This window comes from Mytilus edulis, chromosome 4 (genome assembly GCF_963676685.1).
Source record: "Mytilus edulis chromosome 4, xbMytEdul2.2, whole genome shotgun sequence".
Classification (NCBI taxonomy): Eukaryota; Metazoa; Mollusca; class Bivalvia; order Mytilida; family Mytilidae; genus Mytilus; species Mytilus edulis.
This window is the reverse complement of record NC_092347.1, coordinates 27,251,630-27,272,291: the sequence shown is the minus strand read 5'-3', so window position 1 is coordinate 27,272,291 and position 20,662 is coordinate 27,251,630. Positions and strand designations below refer to the sequence as shown.

The window sequence follows — 20,662 nt, the reverse complement described above, 5'->3', positions numbered from 1 at the left end:
TTTATAATTATTCAAGAATTCTTCGTTCATTCCTTCTTGAAATCTGCAACCTAGAGTCTTATATGCTCAAATGTTGTAAATACTGGTATCTTTACTTGAAATACCATTAAAAGAATATTCCTATGCAACAGGTTTTACGAAAAATGCAGAAATTCTGAATGTTGACTGGAATAATGTTAGCTGTCTTAGTAATAGTAAAAGTTCAATGATAAGTTAATATTGATATTAAAAGGCCTCCGAACAAAAAGGGGTGTTCAGATCCCCGAGCCCGAAGGGCGAGGGGATTTGAACAGCCCTTTTTGTGAGGAGGTCTTTTAATGTCAATATTAACTTAATCATTGAACTTTTACTGACTTACAAACCGTCAAAAATATATGAAAAGTACATAAAAAGCACTTGCAGTAACCTAATTCCCCTGAACTGTACGAGTCTAAATATGTTTAACTTAAATGATAGTTAAACAGTACTCAGACTGGTATATACAATTAACAGTTACCAAATTGAAATGAAAACGGACCAATTTAATGGCATTACATCATATAATTATTTATTTATGATAAAAAAAAAATTAGCATCTAAATAACACCAAATGATAGTTTTACAAAACTAGGGGGTAAATTTATATTTTTTAGCCAACTTTTCAAAATAACGATTTCTTATTTAATAAATCAGCAATCAAACCCCCGTACAGACCTCATTTATAACTGACCAATGAATTTTATGCCCAACAACTTCATGCTATATATACTTGATGTTTTTGATCTGTCAGTAATCATGAAATCGAATCGTAAAGATCAGACCTTAGAAAACAGTAAGTAAACTCTTCCAACAATTAGCTTTTTAAACAGCTTGTTTAAGAACTTTTAATCGGACAGTCCTAGATGCATAAGGTCCTTCACAATATTCATCCGGCAAATGTTCCTTTTGTTTCTGATTTGGTGATTTTCCTACATTAAGATACATGCGAATGCAAAATAATTAGTGTTGTCTATTCAGTCCAATCAATTAATATATCTTGCTTTATTTGTGTGGTTTTTTTTAAAATAAGAACTATGCATGCAAACTTCAATGAATAAAACCGTATTGAACTAGGTTTCACTGTCCCGATCAAAAAGGTGTTGGGTGAGATATATTCGCAAGTTTAATATATTATATGAAAAAAAACACTTAAAATTAGTCGTCCGTTATTCCCTTTTCGTGTCTAAATGAAGCAAAAGTACCTGGAAAAAACTTTATCTTTCTTAGTTTTATCCTTGCCTGGCAAAAAAAATCATATGTTATAAATCGTATTTAAACATTAGATAAGAACAATCGTAAAAAAATATCTAAAACTTTTGAATAAGCAGTCATTTATATGATAAACTGAAGAGACCCCCCCCCCCCCCCCCCAAAAAAAAAAGAAGAAAAGAAATGAAAAGAAAAGAAAACAACATAAAAATTTAAATGAAAATTGTAAATTATAGCATTTTACAAGATCTTGTCTTTGTGTGCCAAGTACTAGTACTGTAACAGAGAAATTAATTAAATTGATTGATTGTTGTTTGCTTTAAGTCCAGTAGCAAATATTTCATGCCTGTTAATGACTATAACACATAAATTTTAAATACAATAGGTAGGTCGTACAATAGGTGCAAGAGTTTTTAATTTGATTCATAAAATCTACCCTGAAGTCGATCATCCATGTTTACGTGTAGTTTACAATATCATTTCACGCATCCAATTTAGGTTAGATACTTTTAGCTCGCTTTAGTAACTGTGAGAATTCTGTGAAACTGTATTGTGTATTGTACTTTAGTTTTTGGTATGATATTCTGTACTACCGATCACTACTGCTCTCCTGGTTGGTCTCGTGTGGGGGCGTTCGCCTCGAGAGAGGGAGGTAATTAAATTTGTTCGAATCCTGAACGGGTCAAACAAAGACGTTAATTAAATTGGTATTCTATTTCAACGCTTAACACGTGGCATCATAAAGTAAGAGCACAGACTGGCCGGCTCAGCGTCGGAAATGTGTCCTGGTCGGGTGACTTTTCTTTCTGCGAACTAATGTCTTGTGAACTTACACGATAAAAAAAAGACTCAGCTTGTCAGTCTAGTAAAAAACGGGGTTAAAGCTCTTATTATATTTCACGTAATCGTCCTGAATAAAAATTGTATTCGCCGCTGGTCGTCATCCATTATCATTATTTATTTTACCGTTTTATTATACAGTGAAGTGTTGGGATTATTATCTTTCATGGTAAATAATTATAGTAAATCAAATGTGCCTTTTCGGATATTTAATATTTGACGGAAAATATTGAATTAACTCCGTATAACTATTATTTAGTCATGGGTCGGTTTTGAGCTTATTATTCTGTACACGGAATGTTCTATAAAAAAAAGACCGAATGTTGACTCTAAATATTTTTATTTATCTGTGTCTTTGGGTTGCTGTCGCATTAATGTATACCTTTATCTCCTTTTATTCAAAACCAATATTTGCTTGGGTATAGAAATATTTACATCTCTAGACCTCTCCCGTTCCACAGTATACCCTTGTTAATGGGTGCGTTCGTTTGGCTTATTGGTTATATAAATACGCAGCTTTGTCCGATCAAAATATAATAGGAATGTATATCAGATGCCTGGTGCAGTGAGAATTCCAAGCTATCTTAACCTTAAAAAAAAACCTTGGAGGAAAAGATGATCTACACACGAGCTGAATGATTGAAATGTGTAAATTTAACAGCCACTATGTTCCGACAGTTACTTTGTTCCGGCGGAACTTTTCAACTAGTTATTTTGTTCCGAGTGCAGTCGAAAAGTTTCGGAAAAAAGTAGCTAGTTGAATAGTTCTGGCGGAACAGAACAACTAGTTAAATCGGTCAGAATGTTGCCTTCATAACGGAATAAGTTGTAATTCATTGTTATACATTAATCTGAAATTGATATTTTAAAAGTACCCACATGAGGAGGAACTTTTGGGCTAGTTTGTTAGTTTCGGTTTTGACTAATTTGCCAAAAGGGGAACTTTGTGACTGGTTGATAAGTTCCTTTTGACTTTTGTAATCAGTATCTTGGTTCCCCTTTGAAAGGTTCAAATATAATATGTTACGCTTTTACTTTGCATCAATTCTCCAAATGGAACTTTGTGACTGGTTGGTAAGTTCCGTTGAAACTTTTGGGCTAGTTTGTTAGTTCCGGTTTTGACTAATTTGGCAAAAAGGAACTTTCTAACTAGTTGGTATATGTTCCGTTGGAACTTTTCAACTAGTCACTTTGTTACGGTGGAACTTTAAATCAGAGGAAGAACAAAGTAACTAGTTATTAAGTTCCTCCGGAACTTTTCGGCTAGTTAGTTCTTTCCGCCCGGAACTTTCCAACGTCGGAACAAAAGAGCATTTACATAAACAACAAGAAAAGTCAGCTTAATCTTTTTAAATAATTATAAGTCGCATGGCTGATTTTAACAACATTTTTGTGACTTTTGCTAGAACAATAGTAGATGAAAAAATAATATAACAAAACCGATTAGCAAGACAATATTAAAAAAAATGAAACGCTCAAAATAAGTTTAATCTTTTTTATAAATTGTTGTCAACCTTTTTTATCATTTTTTCCCCTTTTATGACAACTATTATACTAGTCTGAGATATAAATAAACTTCAAACAGCAAATGTTGTCACCTAGACGAGGGAGCCGTCATTGTATGCTTCAATATGTATATGAGTTATTGCCACTCAATGAAGATTGTTTTTCTGATGTAGTCCTTCCCCTGTTAGTTTTGCTGGAAATTATACAATGTAACCCCTGATGTGTATGTACTACGACAACGTTTTTTTAATATTAAAAAAAAAAAGATTACATGCAAAGAGAAAAATGAAGGATGAAATGCTAAGATTTACGCATAAAAATTCAAATGTTAATAAAAATGAAATATATAAAAATTGGAAAACTGTTTGAGACTATAATCAACTGAGGACACATTATTATAAATCACTAAATGAAGCTGATTAATTTATTGCTCCTTTGTGTCCAGTGGCAAATATGTCATGCATATTCACGACTAAATTCAAAGTGGGTCAATTTGAAGCAAATGTTCACAAATTTAGAGTGGCACTTTTTACAATAAAACAGAGCGTTCGCTAGAGGTAAAACGTATGCCGTAATAGAAAAGATTTGAACAATAATGATCGAACTCGTAAGTTATCAAGCCCCCCTTCCTTTTTTTTTCCTCCACGATAGACGAATGTCATATACAAAACGTCATGAATTTACAAACAATAATGGCCACTATAAGTAAATGAGATATGGACTTTTTTATAAATTAATTCCTATAGCAGCCAACATCTCCCGGTTCGGGACAGGTTATTTATTTCCACAAAATACCGCCTGATTATTGATCGAAGATATTTAAGCGACCAAAAGCACTTTGAATCAAACAAATTCTTGAAATGGTAAATTAAGGTATTTTGCTGGGTGTTTTTCCCAATCCTATTTCGGGCCCCCTGATTTTAAGAGGGCGTATCTAATTAGTCATGCCCGATTAACTTTTATTGAATTGAACCTCAACTTAAAGACCTACATCGGGTAAATAAGTTCGAGGTACAATAAGTAGACAATAGAAATCCTTTGTGAAATAAGATCGTCCCAGGTATCTTAAAAAATAAATTTGCGTTGAATAACAATGAAAAATGCACGAGCAGGTATGTAAGCTACAATAAAGTTATCTCATAAATAGAACTCGATGAAACAAATTGGTTTTAGTAGAGGATTTTCCTAATCTGTGTGCTAGAAACAGTTATGATTGTACACCTTTGGCATGTGCCTCGAAACAAGTTTACCTGCCGCTGTAAAAATTAACGTATGATTTGTGTCCAAGCTCTGTTTCTAAAGTAGGTGTGTGTGGTTTCCACTGCATACATGTCAATGTAGCGAAAACTTGTATAGCCTGGTTAATTACGTCCCTTGCCACTTGAGTATCTGGAATAAGACGATTCACAATGACAAAGACAATACTGATCATGAGTCAATAAGCTAAGTGATAATATCCATGTTCTTCTATGCATGTAAACAGTCACAATAATGAACATTGCTTAGGATTATTGTTGTTATAAAGTCAATACATATATCGGGGCACAACGCACATGTTTCTGACATAATTTTTGAAAATTTGTGAAGCCAAATGAATATACAGTTTGGGTGCTGCATTTGTTTGATGTGTTTTATCATTTGATTTTGTCATTTGATTAGGGACCATCCGTTTTGAATTTTCCTTGGAGTTCAGTATTTTTGTGATTTTCCTTTTTGCTTACAAATTCATTGGCCTATTTCGAAAGACAACTTTGTGTTAGGGGTTAGTGACCTTAGTTTTAATCAAGTCAATATTCAAAGCACAACATCTATATCATTTGCAAGTGTTCGACGTTACTTATATAATATATGATATTAGACTTTACATTGGGCACGTTAGTACTGGATGTTCAGATAAACTCACCTAGACTTGAATCTATTTCATAGGGTACTGTGTGTTTATTCCAAAGGCGACCTGTTTTAAATCCTCTTTTGAAAATAGCACGACTGTTTATGTCGGTTTCGTTTGACTGGAATTAATAATAATGTGTTTTTTATAATGTTCTTCTTTTAAATAAATTTGAACAGTATTTGTACATTGAGAATATAAGGATCTAACAACCTTTGACCATCTACTAAAATACATATTTTCAAGTAATCTTTAGACAAAAGTATGTATGCCATTCCACTAGCTTTAACATTAACGCGATACATAAAAAAAGATATATTGTGTAATTGTCAAATATGGCAGAAAGTAATCAACAACAACCACAATATATGCGAACCTTATTACTATACTATATATAAAAATATTAATTTTCGCGAACCATTTAGGTCACGGAAATTCCAAAATATGGCATCAGTAAGGAGAGTTGTGCAAATAATGTGAATACACAGAACCCCCATCCAAATTATCTTTAGCTAAAAGTATTCATCATTTTCTATTTTATATGTACCAGCAACATTCCATTTTTCTATAATTTCGATTGAAATATTCCAAAATCTGAGTTAAAATCGATCGAATGCCCCAAATAAACATTGTCTGATTGGTTGAAGTACTGTGGCGTCAATGATTAGCATAATAAGCCTCGATGTAAAGAATAAGCCTCGATGTAAAGCACACGCTTCACATGAATAAGGAGAGTTTTACAAATAATGTGAATACACAGATCCTCCATCCTATTTATATTTTTCTGGAAATGTTGCAGTGTTCATCATTTCTGTTTTGATTCTGCTCACAACATTCCATTTTTTCTATAATTCCGATTTAAATATGTGGAACCCGCAATAAAAATAGATGGCCTCAATGATCTAATAGCAACGCAAAAAATTCCGTTACCCTGAGTTCTACGATGTTACATTAGACTGGGATCCGGCCCAATCTAGCTGCGCGTCGTAAGGTCAAGATTAGCCAGGATCCCAGTCTAAATTATGTTACATAAACCCAAAACCATATCACACAATTACAGAACTTTGCGCTCAAATGTAATTCTTGGGGAAGTATACGGGTAACTTCGTTTACGAAAATTTATACACACTTTATCATTAACATATTACCTGGCTTTTGCATATTCACTATTTTTTATTCTGAACTGTAGTCGAATTCAATTCTATACATTTTTTTTTACATGAAGCAATAGGAGTAAGAATATTTATTTAGCGCCAATTTAACCAGCATCACAACACAATTATTTACCGGTATTTTTGTGAAATTTCAGTTCTATAGGTTATCAATTAGAGAAATGTTGGCAAGTATTACTTATTTATGTTAAGGTTCTACTGATGTGATTCTCTAGACCTTTTTGACGGTCCGTTTTATCCCTTTTATCTCAATACTATCTCCGATGACAGGAATGTCAACTCGACCTATTCGTGTCGAAAGTGAAAATCCACTCTATTTGATGAAATAATTTCTTCTTCAACGGTTCATGCATTATTTTTGTATTATTTGATAACCAATCACATTCACGTTGCATGTTTGCATGAAAATGGTTATGTACATGTATTAGTGAATTGTAAGGGCGATGCAGCATGCGAGGTCAGTGCGCGATCACGTGACATTATTATATGTAAACAAACATGCTCCCCGTGTAACACGTGTCTGAATTATCCTTTTAAAGTGTTATGAATCTTTCAATCACTATTTTATGATATTTTTCTTTTTGTTTTTAGGTTTGCATATCAGTAGTCCAAGTGAATTAGAAATAGTTCCGAGTTGTGTGTGTGTTTTTTTTTTTAATAGTCTATAGAATTAGAAGGTAAGTCTACATAAGTTATATTTACATGTAACTAAAGTCTAAAAAGATGACTCCACTTTCCCTCTATATTTAAAACCCGCTTACCAATTTAAACAGCATTTGCTCCCCTTGAAAGCTAATTTGCCCCTTCCCCGTCATTTCCCTTTAAATTTGCTCAAAAGTCATACTTATAGTCCATTTACATTAACGGCTGATTTGTGATTTTACCAAATTTTCATATTGAACACATTTGACCATTCAGTATGAGTTCCCATGTTTTTTTGTCTTATATGAAGGAGGTTTTAGGTCATCTTTTTCTAAACACCTTATTGCTATTTGTCTGTCTGGATTGTTAAAACCACAAAATCAGATAGTGATGAATATGCAAGTTTTCAACAATCCCGGAAATTACACTTTATTTAATTATCGCTATTTAGTCCAATCTGGGAAAAACAGTAATACACTGTATGTACAACTTTCTGTTTGGGTCATGCGACTGAAAATAAAGGTTTTTTACTAGAGAGCTGAGGGAGGAAAAACTTTATAAAGCGATCATCAAGAAACTTTAATAGTTAATAATCCACTATTTTTCGAAATTGAAAATTGAAGTAAAAAATTATTTTGTTTTAAGTATTTACAATAAGTTAAAACGGGTCTCATTAAAAAGTATTGTGCATGGTGAATTGTTTCAACGGCCCCCAGATAGCTTCAACTGGATGAAAAAGTTGTGTAATTTTAGAATTCATCCGGTATGGAATAAATAGCGATTAGGTGTATTGACATCCACGAAAAAATATAGGAAGTAAGATACATGTAACTCCCCTTTAGGTTTTGATAAATATTGGATATGACATTAAGAAGTTATAAAATTGTATTCTTTGAATATGTTTCTAGCGTAACATGCACGCTTAGTACTGCTTTTTATACGTCCGTCAAAGACGGGACCTATTATGGTATACAAATGTCAGGTGTCCGTCTGTCTGTCCAGCGTAAACATGTGGCACCGTAACTTGAGAACGACTTATCCAAATTTCATGAAACTTAATATAGTTGTTTCTTATGATGGTCACATGATCTGTATACTTTTTGGTGAAAATAAGATTAAAACTTTTTGAGTTACGGCACATTGTAACTTAAACAGGGGGGTGTTTTTTTCACATGTCACACCGTATCTCAAAAACAATTCTTGATTATGGCTTAAAACTTTAAACACTTCTTAGTTACATTAATCTAAATATCTGTATACTTTTTGGTGATGATTCAAAATTTCATATTTGAGTTATTAAGTATTTATCATGTTTTTTCCAAGTCCGGATCCATAATTAGTTTCAAAAACCGGAAGTGTGCCATTTGGCCACAGACCACAATTAATTTCTCTATCATTTCTTTAGAACATTTTGTATCATTAAAAAAATTGCACCATGCACTTTTGTCAAATTTTTTGTGTGTCTTATGTATAGCACTAGTCCAAAAATATATCCAAAATTCAGAAAGATTGAAGCAATCTCTTTTACAAATTTAGCCAATATACATCCATACCCCTATGGACAAGTCAAGAGATGTTCCGAAAACTGTAAATATGACCTTTTTGCACTTGGCCTAATCACTCATTCCATATCAAAATGAGTTTAAATACAACATCCAAAAAATTATTTTACCTCTCATCTTTCATTTCCACCCAATAAAATCTAAGAAATGAGTGGGGAAGGGAAAGAAAAAAAATTAAGGAAAAATACACTCTAATTAAAAGGAACTACATTCGTGAACAACGAAAAGCGGGGTCATTAATTGTGGTCTTGGGCCATTTGCAATGTTTTTGAAGCACCTGCTGTGCAAATTTCTTGGATTTTAATCTATTTGGAATACCTTTTGACATTAATAAAATGTTTTACTGGCTTTCTATGCAAGAGGAAGCAAGAGAGAAAAAATATTATGTCATTTATCAGAAGCCTGTGTCAAAAACAGGGTCGGTTGATAATTATTATTGTTTTTTTTTTTTTGAAAGATCCAATAAAAAAGTTAGGGTCGGGGCTAAAAAACAGGGTTGGTCAGGTTACCTGAAACACAGATTTTTTTTTCACGGCCCAAGGAGAGTTGTTAAAATAATGTGAATACACAGAACCCCCATCCAATTACAGTTATTTTTGGAAAACAAATAGTGTGATTTGTCAAATTCAGCTGATTTTTTAATCGTCTTGAAAAAAGTGTACATTTTATGAGGGGGGATAATCCCGAGCTTAAAAACACCTGATCCCGGAGTCCCGATAAAGGTCCTATCCCCCCTCTTTTATTGTCATGTCTAAGAATTACTGTTTAATCTTCATTTGGCAAGAATACTTCAATAAGATACCCCCATACATGTATATGGACAGATCATATGTTATCCTCTGTCATTTGAAATTGTGATGCCAGAATGCATTCCCCCCCCTCCCCCCCCCCCCCCTTCTTCATAACCACCATCTTGACCATCTTTTCTTGACCATCTTAAATGAAAAAGTTTAGACGGTAAACTATGCTTGAAACACGTGTGTCACTCAAACGACTTTAAAGTAGTCTCCCTGATCAATTACTTACATCAAAGTCAAAGGATAATTCAAGTTTTAAATCGGAGATTTTTCTTGCCCTTTAACATTTATTGTCACAACAACAACTTTCTTTTCTAAACTATCTTTACATGGAGAGGAGACGTCAAAAGAGTTCTTCAAACACATGAGTCGAAAAGTGGTAAATAACTCCTGTATGTGACATTTAGTGGAAGTCATTCAACCATATCATTTTGACAAACAATTCAATCAACACCTTTATTAATTAGTCCTTTGTTGTCGATAGCTGTAAATTGCAATCAGCTGATAATTGATTTTCTGTCAAAATCTTAATGAGGTCAAGGTGAATTCCGAGTATTGTCTGATAAGTTAAAGTCTGAGAAACTCGAAAAAAGTAAATAAACAAGAAGGAGGAAAATAAATCTTTCTATATATTTCTTTCGCCAAATTCTTAAGCAAATGACGAATTTTCATCGCCACAAGTATTATTTTTTCGCAAATTGGGAAAAATGGCGACGGCCAGCGGAAACCCTGTGTGAGGACACCCTATAAAGCTTGTGCTCGTGTTGTGCTAAAACATTTTTAGTATGCTGAAAAATACCAACATTAGAAAAATAAACAAATAATTGATATTGTAAAATATCATTGGTTGAAGAGCCAATGATTTACATACATGTATATACATAAATATATCAACCATAAAATACAACTGAATTAATTTACACCACAACTGTTGGAAAAAACCTTTATGTCTATCATGTATATAACTTATCTCATTCTAGTCCATTCAACTGACAGAATCAGTGTAAATTTCATGAATTCTTTAATATCATTATACATGTATAATCATGGACTATTCTTTTATATAGCAATATCTGTTAGCCATTAATAGAGGTCTTTTGCATTTAAAGTTCAGTTTAAGTGGGCTTATTTTGGGAAAACGAAGTCAATTTCCAGATCATAGTTTACATTTTCTTTATATTTTGCTGTGTCAAGATAACCTCAATATCAAGGACAATATATAGACCCAAAAACCGTTTATCACATTCTACACATGAGATTTTAGCAGGAAAGACTGTGATTGGAGTATTTAACCATTGCAACTTTTTAATTTGATCTCCTCCACTAATTGAAGTAGAATATTTAATGAAGGTGTGTCCACAATTTAGAATATGTTTATATATGTACAGAAATGATGTTGAACCTGTTTTATAAATTGAAAAGGTTACATTTTCCCCCTTATTTCAAAATCTAAGCTTGAACCTCTGCGGTCTTACAAAGTTGCCCCCTGCCGGGAATCTGGTTGTAACATGTACAACAATCAAAGATCAACCCACACTAAACTGAATGTAATTGAAAGACATCTAGAGGTTGATATCAGAGGCAGATTTAGGGGGGGGCCTGCTTTTTGAGACAAAATTTGGTTGCTTATATAGGGAATCACTGAATCATGACTTGAGCGAGCCCCCTCTTAGGTCAGTCAGTGGGCCCCCACTTAAAAAAAATTCTGGATCCGCCACTGGATATACAGTATCTAACAGAAGATGAAAAAGGGAACAATATGGTGAATTTTAGAGATTTATATTATTTCATGTACATGCATTTAAAATATATCAGATATATTGTTTGATTTTTTTTAGTTCTAAGTTCCAAGGTGACCTAGCTTCCATTTTAGAAATCGGATTTAAATGCTAGTCTATCAGAGGGATTTTTCCTTTTAATTGGTTGTAGATATGGAATCTTATTTTACCATGAAGTCAGATTTGAAAATGACTTTGGGAATGAAGATGTTGTAAAGACTGAATGTCAGTTTTAGTCTTATATACAAACATGTATGTACTTTATAATTTTAGTCTTGTATGACCGGACTATTTGGACAGTGCAATGAAATTAGTTTTTAAACAACATTTTAGTATTTCAACTGTTTTAATGGGTATTTAGGTTTTGCATTTGTTTTATTATTTTATACTTTGTCGTAAATTCAGGCATAAGTGTTTTACACGGATTATGTGTCATAATCTTGGACAAAGGTCTTAAATGCATTTACTCTATTTATCTCATTATTTATTCTCTGTGACAGTTTTGACGATAATTTACAAATACGTGTCGGACACTAATAACTCTTTTAATCTATTGTTATTTCTAATTTGTCATCTGTTAATCTTCTTAATCCTTTAATTGCTTGTGCTTATATATATTGTTATTGTGTGTATGTTACTTGACATTTAGTTTGGAGTTTGTTGTTCGGTCTTGCCGGACTGCTGAAATAAAAGTTTAAGGAGCGAATCTTCCTTCTTGATTTACATTTAGTCGAATAGCCATTTCACCCGGCTATATCTGGTGTTAGGACGTACGGGCAACGGATCTTTCGGATACCTTGTTCTACCTGTGAAGCTGATCCCCCAGCAAACAGAAAAATGGATATGCAGAGAACCAGAAATTTTGGCCGAAACTGGAGATACCAGATGTCTGATAATGGAGCTACCTTTCAGACCAGAAATTCAACACAACATATGGACAACTGCCTATGTAAGTTTTGTGGAAAGACTGTGAACAATCAATTTCATTTTAGACAATGTATAGCAAAAACGTCATTTTGTTATAAGTGCAGAAATTTTGGACATTTCGCCAGAATGTGTAACTTTCATAGAAAACCGGACGTGAAACTTGTTAAAGTTAAATCAAAATCAAAGTTACGCCGCGACGCAGAAAGGATGAGGATATTCAAAGAAAACAAAGCTATGTCAATTTTTCCTTGTGCGGAACTTACCACTATTGAACTGATGGATTTCTTTCCCGCCTTTAATTATGATAGAGAATTCATTGATAGCGTTACACTCAGGCACGACCGAGTGCATTCAGAGAGAGTGAAGTTTGAAATCAAAAGTGTTCATTACGAAAAGAAATTCAAAGAGCTGAAACAAGAGCATAACAGTGTGGTTCGCAATTTAGAAAAATTTCAAAAACAAGGTGCAGATGATAAAAAAGAAATGGAAATATTACGAAAAAGCATTACTAATCTTAAAGAGGCTAATCTTCGGATTTACAATCAAAGAATTGAGGCAATCGACCAGCAATATCAATTACAGCGCGACAAAGAACGTATGTTGAATCGAATCACAACACTAGAAGACGAACTGGACAATATTCGGAAAAATACAAGAGAAGATAATCATCCAAACCAAAACTATCGTTACAGAGGACGCTACAATCACAGAAGAAACTTCAGGAACAATTTCAATTGAATATAATATTAAGACCCGGGACGTGTCTTCAAGGGCCGCGGGAATATATGACCGGACTATTTGGACAGTGCAATGAAATTAGTTTTTAAACAACATTTTAGTATTTCAACTGTTTTAATGGGTATTTAGGTTTTGCATTTGTTTTATTATTTTATACTTTGTCGTAAATTCAGGCATAAGTGTTTTACACGGATTATGTGTCATAATCTTGGACAAAGGTCTTAAATGCATTTACTCTATTTATCTCATTATTTATTCTCTGTGACAGTTTTGACGATAATTTACAAATACGTGTCGGACACTAATAACTCTTTTAATCTATTGTTATTTCTAATTTGTCATCTGTTAATCTTCTTAATCCTTTAATTGCTTGTGCTTATATATATTGTTATTGTGTGTATGTTACTTGACATTTAGTTTGGAGTTTGTTGTTCGGTCTTGCCGGACTGCTGAAATAAAAGTTTAAGGAGCGAATCTTCCTTCTTGATTTACATTTAGTCGAATAGCCATTTCACCCGGCTATACTTGCATGTATATAATTATGTGTACAATACATATATCACTGATTCAGTGGCAATGGTAAATAGACACTGACAAGTCTTAGATCTATAATATTTTATAGTTTTGAATGTTTTGTCCATTGACTAAAACTAGGTGGAGGTTTGTGTGTTCTTATTTCCAACAGAGGTACACTCAACATATATCAATATGTGCATTAAGCAAATTGATAGTTGCTAGATACGGAATGATTATACAACAAGAAAGTTTTAACCTGTGTATAATATAGTATGAAATTCAAAACAGTGTAGCTGTGGCCATTGATTGACACATTAAAATCATTCATTGACTGGGACAATTTAGGTGAACGTTTGTATGTAACGACCAATGCTCACTATGTACTTTTTAAATACACTTAAACTATGGGGTCACCAAAGGTTCTCAACACCTAAATAAAGTAATTCGAAAAATTAATCAGAAATAACACGATATTTTGATTTATATCAATTATATAAATCAAAACACAAAGGTTATTCCTGATTAATTTTTCGAATATTTTATAATTAAAGGCGTTAAGAAACCTTTGTTGACCCCACAGTTTAAATGTCTATCGTAGGTACGTCATGAACAGTGGTTGTTACAGACAAACGTTCACGTAAATTGTCCCAGTCAATGGATGATTTTGATGGGTCAATCAATGGCCACAGCTACACTGTTTTGAATTTCATACTACTTAAAATATGTTAAAAAAAATCATGTCTTTTTTCAGGACTTCCGAATCCAACCATGTAGTATGGAATGTCGTTGAGATGTGGTTTTGGTCAATGGATGTTAATGAAGGACCAGTAGTACAAAGTATATCACTGGATTTAGCTCTTTGTCTAAGTGTATTATTAAAGTACTTTGCTTTGAGCTCAGTTCATTGTTATGCAATTCATTCTTTGTGAAATAAAGATTTGACAGAAGACTCTCATGTACAAGGATTTGTCAAAGTAGTACCACCTCTATTTACAATGTAAGTATTAGGGAGATAAAAGCATTCTATTTTGATTTGAACCAAACATATTATATAAAAAAAGAACAAATTTACCCAAGAATGCTACTCCCACTACTAGCAATATGATGCTAGGTTGTTTTAATACATCTGTAGACTTTACTGCCTACTTATGACTCAGTCCTGAGTGTAAATGGTCCTTCAACTATGTGGGAAAAAAATTATAAGGCCTATCTAGGCTTATCAATTTTGAAACTATATTTCATTGTACATATTTGAAATTTTTATACAACCACAGAAATTTTTGCAGTTGAAATACATGTAGGTATCCTGTCGTTGTCTTCCCAAGACGGATGGTTTCCAGATAATAACTTCAGTATAAGTAAAAAGGAAGCCATTAAATTATAACATAATATTTATAATCATAAAAGGAAGCTTGGGATTGTTTTGGGGCGGTTATATATATATAATCCCTAAGGTTTATGAATAAGGGTTCCAAAGGTGCCCAAAACAAGCATTAATCTTGTGTCAGTACAAAAAGTTGTGTATAAGTATTTCAATTGTTTTGAAACTGTACCATAATATTTAATACCATAAGTAGAAGTTTGGGGTCTATTTTGTGGGTTATGGGGCAAACAGTCGAGGAATTGAGGGCCAAAAACAAACATTTTTGTAGATTCAAGGCAATAAATTGGAGTTATCTTTCTTTGTCCAGAATGGTTGTTGAATTAATATTACCTAAAACCATTGCTTTATGAAATCTTCTTTGAAAATTGGAGTTCTCTGTCTCTGTCCAGAAAAGTAGTTGAATCGACTTAAAATAATGCTATGTATACAATATACAATGCAAAATTCACTTAACTACCAACTGATAAATTTAAGCAGTCTTTAATAGCCATTCAGTGATTACAAGCACTTTGATTATCATTCTAGGGTTATCCCCTTTCACAAATGGAAAAATTTCTCAAGTTTGTCTCAACTAAATTTAGTGAAATGTGTATACAAATGCTTATTACCGGTACCTCTAAACTTGGTTTAAGTTCAATTTTTAGCAGCTTCACTTTTACAGTTCTTGATTTATGTACCTTTATAACGTTATATGCTAGCGGAGGCATCATCACCATGACTGTATGACATTTACACTTTAATACTTTATGATGTATTAAAATGAGTAGTTGAATAATTATTGTTGCAAACTCCATTAAAAATTTGATTTGACATCATTTTTATACAACCGCAAAAATTGAAAACTTTTTGGTTGTACATTGGTATCACGTTGGCATCATCGTCTTCATCCAAAGACATTTGGTTTTCGCACTCTAACTTCAGTAAAAGTAAAATGGAAATATATGAAATTTAGACACAAGATTTATGACCATGAAAGGAAGGGTGGGATTGATTTGGGGTATTTTGGTCTCAACAGTTTAGGAATAAGGGGCCAAATTAGCATTGTTCTTGGTTTTTGCTCTATAACTTAAGTTGGTTAACAGAAATCTATGATATTTTAACATAAGGTCTATGGCCACATAAGGAGGGTTGGGATAGATTTTGGTAATTTTAGTTCCAACAGTGTAGGATTTAGGGGCCAAAAAACAGGCCCCAAATAAGCATTTTTCTTGGTTTTTGAACAATAACTTTAGTATAAGTTAATTGAAATCCTATAAAGGTTTATGACCTCAAAAGGTAGGTTTGGATTAATTTTGGTCCCAAGGAATAAGGGGCCAAAATTAAACTTTGTTTGATTTCATCAAAAAAATGAAATACGGTATTGTGCTTCTTTGATATGCCAAATCTAACCATGTCCAAATTCTTAATTTTAGGTCCTGTTTTCTAATTGGTCTACATTAAAGTCCAAAGGGTCCAAAATTAAAATAAGCTTGATTTTAATAAAAATTGAATTCTTGGGGTTCTTTGATATGGTGAGTCTTAACATGTACTTAGATTTTTGATTATGGGCCCAGTTTTCATGTTGGTCCAAATCGGGGTCAAAAATTATTATACTAACTGAGTATTGTGCAATAGCAAGAAATTTTCAATTGCGCAGTATTCTGCAATAGCAAGAAATCTTCAATTGCACAGTATTGTTCAATACCAAGAAATTTTCAATTGCACAGTATTGCACAATAGCAAGAAATCTCCAATTGCACAGTATTGTGCAATAGCAAGAAATTTTTAATTGCACAGTATTGCACAATAGCAAGAAATATTCAATTGCACAGGATTGTCCCTTTTTCAAATTGGTTTACATTAAGATCCAAAGGGTCAAAAATTGAACTTTGTTTCATTTCAACAAAAATTGAATTCTTAGGATTCAAACGCATTGATCTCAGGAATTTCTTCACTGTCGTTCCCTCAATAACTGCATTAAACAGTTTCTAATCATTATTCATTCGAAACCATTTTATTATACCAATGTCTCACACACAACATAATATAGTATACTGTTGTCTATTAGTCCATCATCCACACTTCAGACAATAACTAGAAAACACTTCCCCCTACTTTCAAGAAAATTTGTTGAAATGTTTATATCTATTGACATAAGCTCCACATCGATTTTATAAATTTTAGAATTTTCATTATCATGTTATGAAGAGAGATTTTATCCTTAAAAAAGAGAGAATTTTCCAATTTTGAACAATAACACAAAAATGCATCCATCACCTTTAATTAAACTTTGGTGAATTGTTTACACCATTTACCTAAGGTCCCTTTTGATTGTAATAAATTTCAGATTATACATTTCTGTGTTATGAATTTTTATATATGCTAAAAAAAAGAAGGGATTTTATAGTTTTTGGACACCTTTAAGTGCAGGAGTTTCTGGCTACATTGAAAACCCATTGGAGGCCTTCAGCTGTTGTCTACTCTATGGTTGGGTTGTTGTCACTTTGACACTTTCCTCATTTCCCATCTCAATTATTCACATAAACACTTCCACATCATTTTATAAAACTTGGGTGAATTGTCTATGTCTGTTGACTTCAGCTACATTCCAAAATTTAAAACAAGATTAACAACTACAGGTCCCCAAATAGCCTTCAACAATGACAAAAGCTCATACAGCACAGTCAGCTATAAAAGACCTTAAAATGACAAATATAAAACAACTGAAATGAGAAAACAAATAGACTAATAAATGTACAAAACAAAATAGTTCAACCTTTAAGCAAGCTTAAAAGGAATCAAGACATATCATGCGCTTACAGTGCAGCTATTTATTAACACACTCCATATTCAAACACTCAAACAACTAATTCACAGAGAGGGGTGGAAGTTGAAGCCCCCCTTTTTTTTATCAGTCAATGCATTTGAATGAAGACATGTACACATCAACCAGTGGCGGATGCAGGAATTTTCGAAAGGGGGGGTGCTAGCCCAGGGCAAAGGGGGGGGGGGGGGGTGCAAAACATATGTCCCGATTGTCCCGATTCAAATGCATTGATCGGCCAAAATAAAGGGGGGGGGGTGCGCACCCCCGGAACCCCCCCTCTGGATCCGCCACTGTCAACTCAATTTGTTAATACACATTTCCAGTCTTGCTTTCAATACATTTGTAACGACCTTTAACCCCACTGACAATTTGCGTCTGTGTCCATACTTGTTTTATATAAACATATTAAAAAGATCAAAAGTAAAACATTTTTGGGAGTATTCAATCTTTTCTCAAACACGAGACACTAGTAATGCAGCACATCGTTAGAAGAAAGTTTGAAAAATAGTTTGTAGTTATTTTTTTCGGTACTAAGAAGAAACAGCAACCCAAGAAAAATGTCACATATGCATAACAAATATGCATAGACGGCGTGCACAAAGCTGAGTCCACAAACGTAACGTCTTCAAAGTACTAAAATCATTTACGACGTCGGCGTTTTCCCCCAGAAAACAAGCGCGTAACAAAAACACTGGACACTTAGTTTATCACATAACTTTAAATATTTACGTTCAACATATTTCTTTTTTCTTAATAAAAAAGTGCAGCTGATGCACATTCTGGAAATATAGATAAATATGTGCTCAGAGAAGAGAAATGGAAATGATTAGCGACTATGTCGTGGACCCCTTTCAGAAAATAGCGTTAAAACGTCATTTCTTTAGATTGTAACATAATAGCTGGACATTAAAAAAATCAGGTGTTCAGTCTGGACTATCGAATCATTCATATTTTGCAGATAATTGTAAACCTCTGGTTATGCACATTTGGAATACCAAGTTATTTTGAAAATAAAAAGATTGCAATTACATATTTTTCTTACCGATTCTTCCATTTCGATTATTAGTCCTTCCAAATTACTACTTCTTACACATAACAAAGATCATTCGAGACTTATCTACCATGATCTTTTTGATTTTTTTTGCTATGAATTTAGTGTGATGTCCGAGCCCGAATGCGAACAGTTCAATTATACGAAAATGCAGGAAAATATGTTGAATTTGTATAGGTTTTAGGTCAAAAACTCTTATTTATGCTTATTTAATGTTACAAGTTACACCGTAATTTTTGCCGTTTTCTATGTGTCCGTTCCATGCTTTATAGATTAAATTTTAATTTACCTTACTAGTAATGTGGATTTTAATGGCATGCATTCATCATTTTCTCATAAAAAAATTCTTATTCTTATTCTTATTCAGAAATATTTTAAACACGGTTGTATAAAACTTTTTAAAACGCGCATTTTACAGTTGCCGTCAACTTTGTGCACTCCGTCATAACGCTTACATCTTCAGACTCCATGTTTAGCTGCACTTTCTGGGCATGGGTCAATATATGTTTGTCAAAAGCTTCTGCTTTGACATGTTTACTTTCCTCAGGATGGATATGATTAGCCTGCAATAGAAAGCAAAGCAACACTAGAAATAAAATTGTAGTGTAATACATCTTTAAACTAAACAATGTATTTTTTAAGCTCTCTCATGTCTATCACATGCAATCACATATCAGAATAGCAATACTTAGACTTAATAATATGTATGTAAATAGAGACAATGTTCCAGTAAGGATAAATGTTATCATTTCATATTGCCCTTTCTCCTTTGTAAATGTGCAAGCTTTCCCTTCAAAATAACGCATCACATGCCACTTGATGTTAAAGATCAATTATTACTAAATGATAAGTAAACAATTCGTAAATTCAGTGTTTTCCCTGTCAGACAAAAATCTTTAAATTTAATAGTACCTTTTTTTTTTCTTTTTTCTTATACACGAAAACAGATTTCTGCGATCATCGAAAATACAACTTAAACTTGTTGAAGACGTATTGCGACCTAAAGTTATAAATTTCTGTGTCATTTAGTCTCTTGTAAAGAGTTGTCTCATTGACAATCATACCACGTCTTCTTCTTTTTTTTTATATTAACTATCATTCAATTTTAATTTTACAGAGAGATAATTTTTTGGAATGTTTTTTGTGTACCTTGAAGGCATAACTGTTAACAATTTCGGTATTCTTATTCAAATATAAAATACTAAAAGATAACTTTTAGTTGTACCTTAAATTTCCTGTGATTCTTTAAAACCTGGAAGCTCTCAATTAATTCCATATTTTTAGAGTCTGGATCAACATTCTGAAATGCATTTGAAATGACAATTTGATAAATTGGTACAGAATCAATTTATATTATATTATATTATATCATATTATAAATAATTAACCAATATGAGATAGATCTATGAAAATCGTAAAATTCCATGCACATGATGAAAAGATTCCATTTGTAAAATTTTAAGACATTGAACAGCTTTCAACTAACTGTCCTTCGCTTCCTATAACTATAAATCATTACAACTTAGTATAAAATGTTTACCAGGTCTTCTATGGCCTTCAAATTTTCCTCAGAATCTTTTGGATTGTCTTTCTTAACTGCTGCTGGTGCCTATCAAAATAATCCATAGAAAAAGAGTAAAATAGTAGTGACGTTTCTATATTTATTGTTTTATTTTTAATAATTCTAATATAACTTGTTATAATAAACTTTATGATGGAATTTTAATTTTCTACAAATTCGTACTTAATAAAGGCAACAGTAGTACACCGCTGTTCAAAACTCGTAAATCGATGGACAAAAAACAAAATCGGGGTAACAAACTAAAAC

The 20,662-nt window shown here is 32.8% G+C and overlaps 1 protein-coding gene across 1 annotated transcript in view; it reads right to left on the bottom strand.

Moving 5' to 3' along the window:
* Nucleotides 1-20,662, bottom strand: part of LOC139521319 (uncharacterized) — a 76,469-nt gene that overhangs the window by 44,899 nt on the left and 10,908 nt on the right. The window contains exons 3-7 of the mRNA XM_071314797.1: nucleotides 20,375-20,443; nucleotides 20,060-20,134; nucleotides 19,290-19,397; nucleotides 5,477-5,582; nucleotides 4,824-4,962 (exon numbers count right to left, since the gene is read on the bottom strand). Of these exons, the coding sequence (XP_071170898.1) occupies nucleotides 4,824-4,962; nucleotides 5,477-5,582; nucleotides 19,290-19,397; nucleotides 20,060-20,134; nucleotides 20,375-20,443 (497 nt within the window). The remainder of the gene's footprint in view (nucleotides 1-4,823; nucleotides 4,963-5,476; nucleotides 5,583-19,289; nucleotides 19,398-20,059; nucleotides 20,135-20,374; nucleotides 20,444-20,662) is intronic.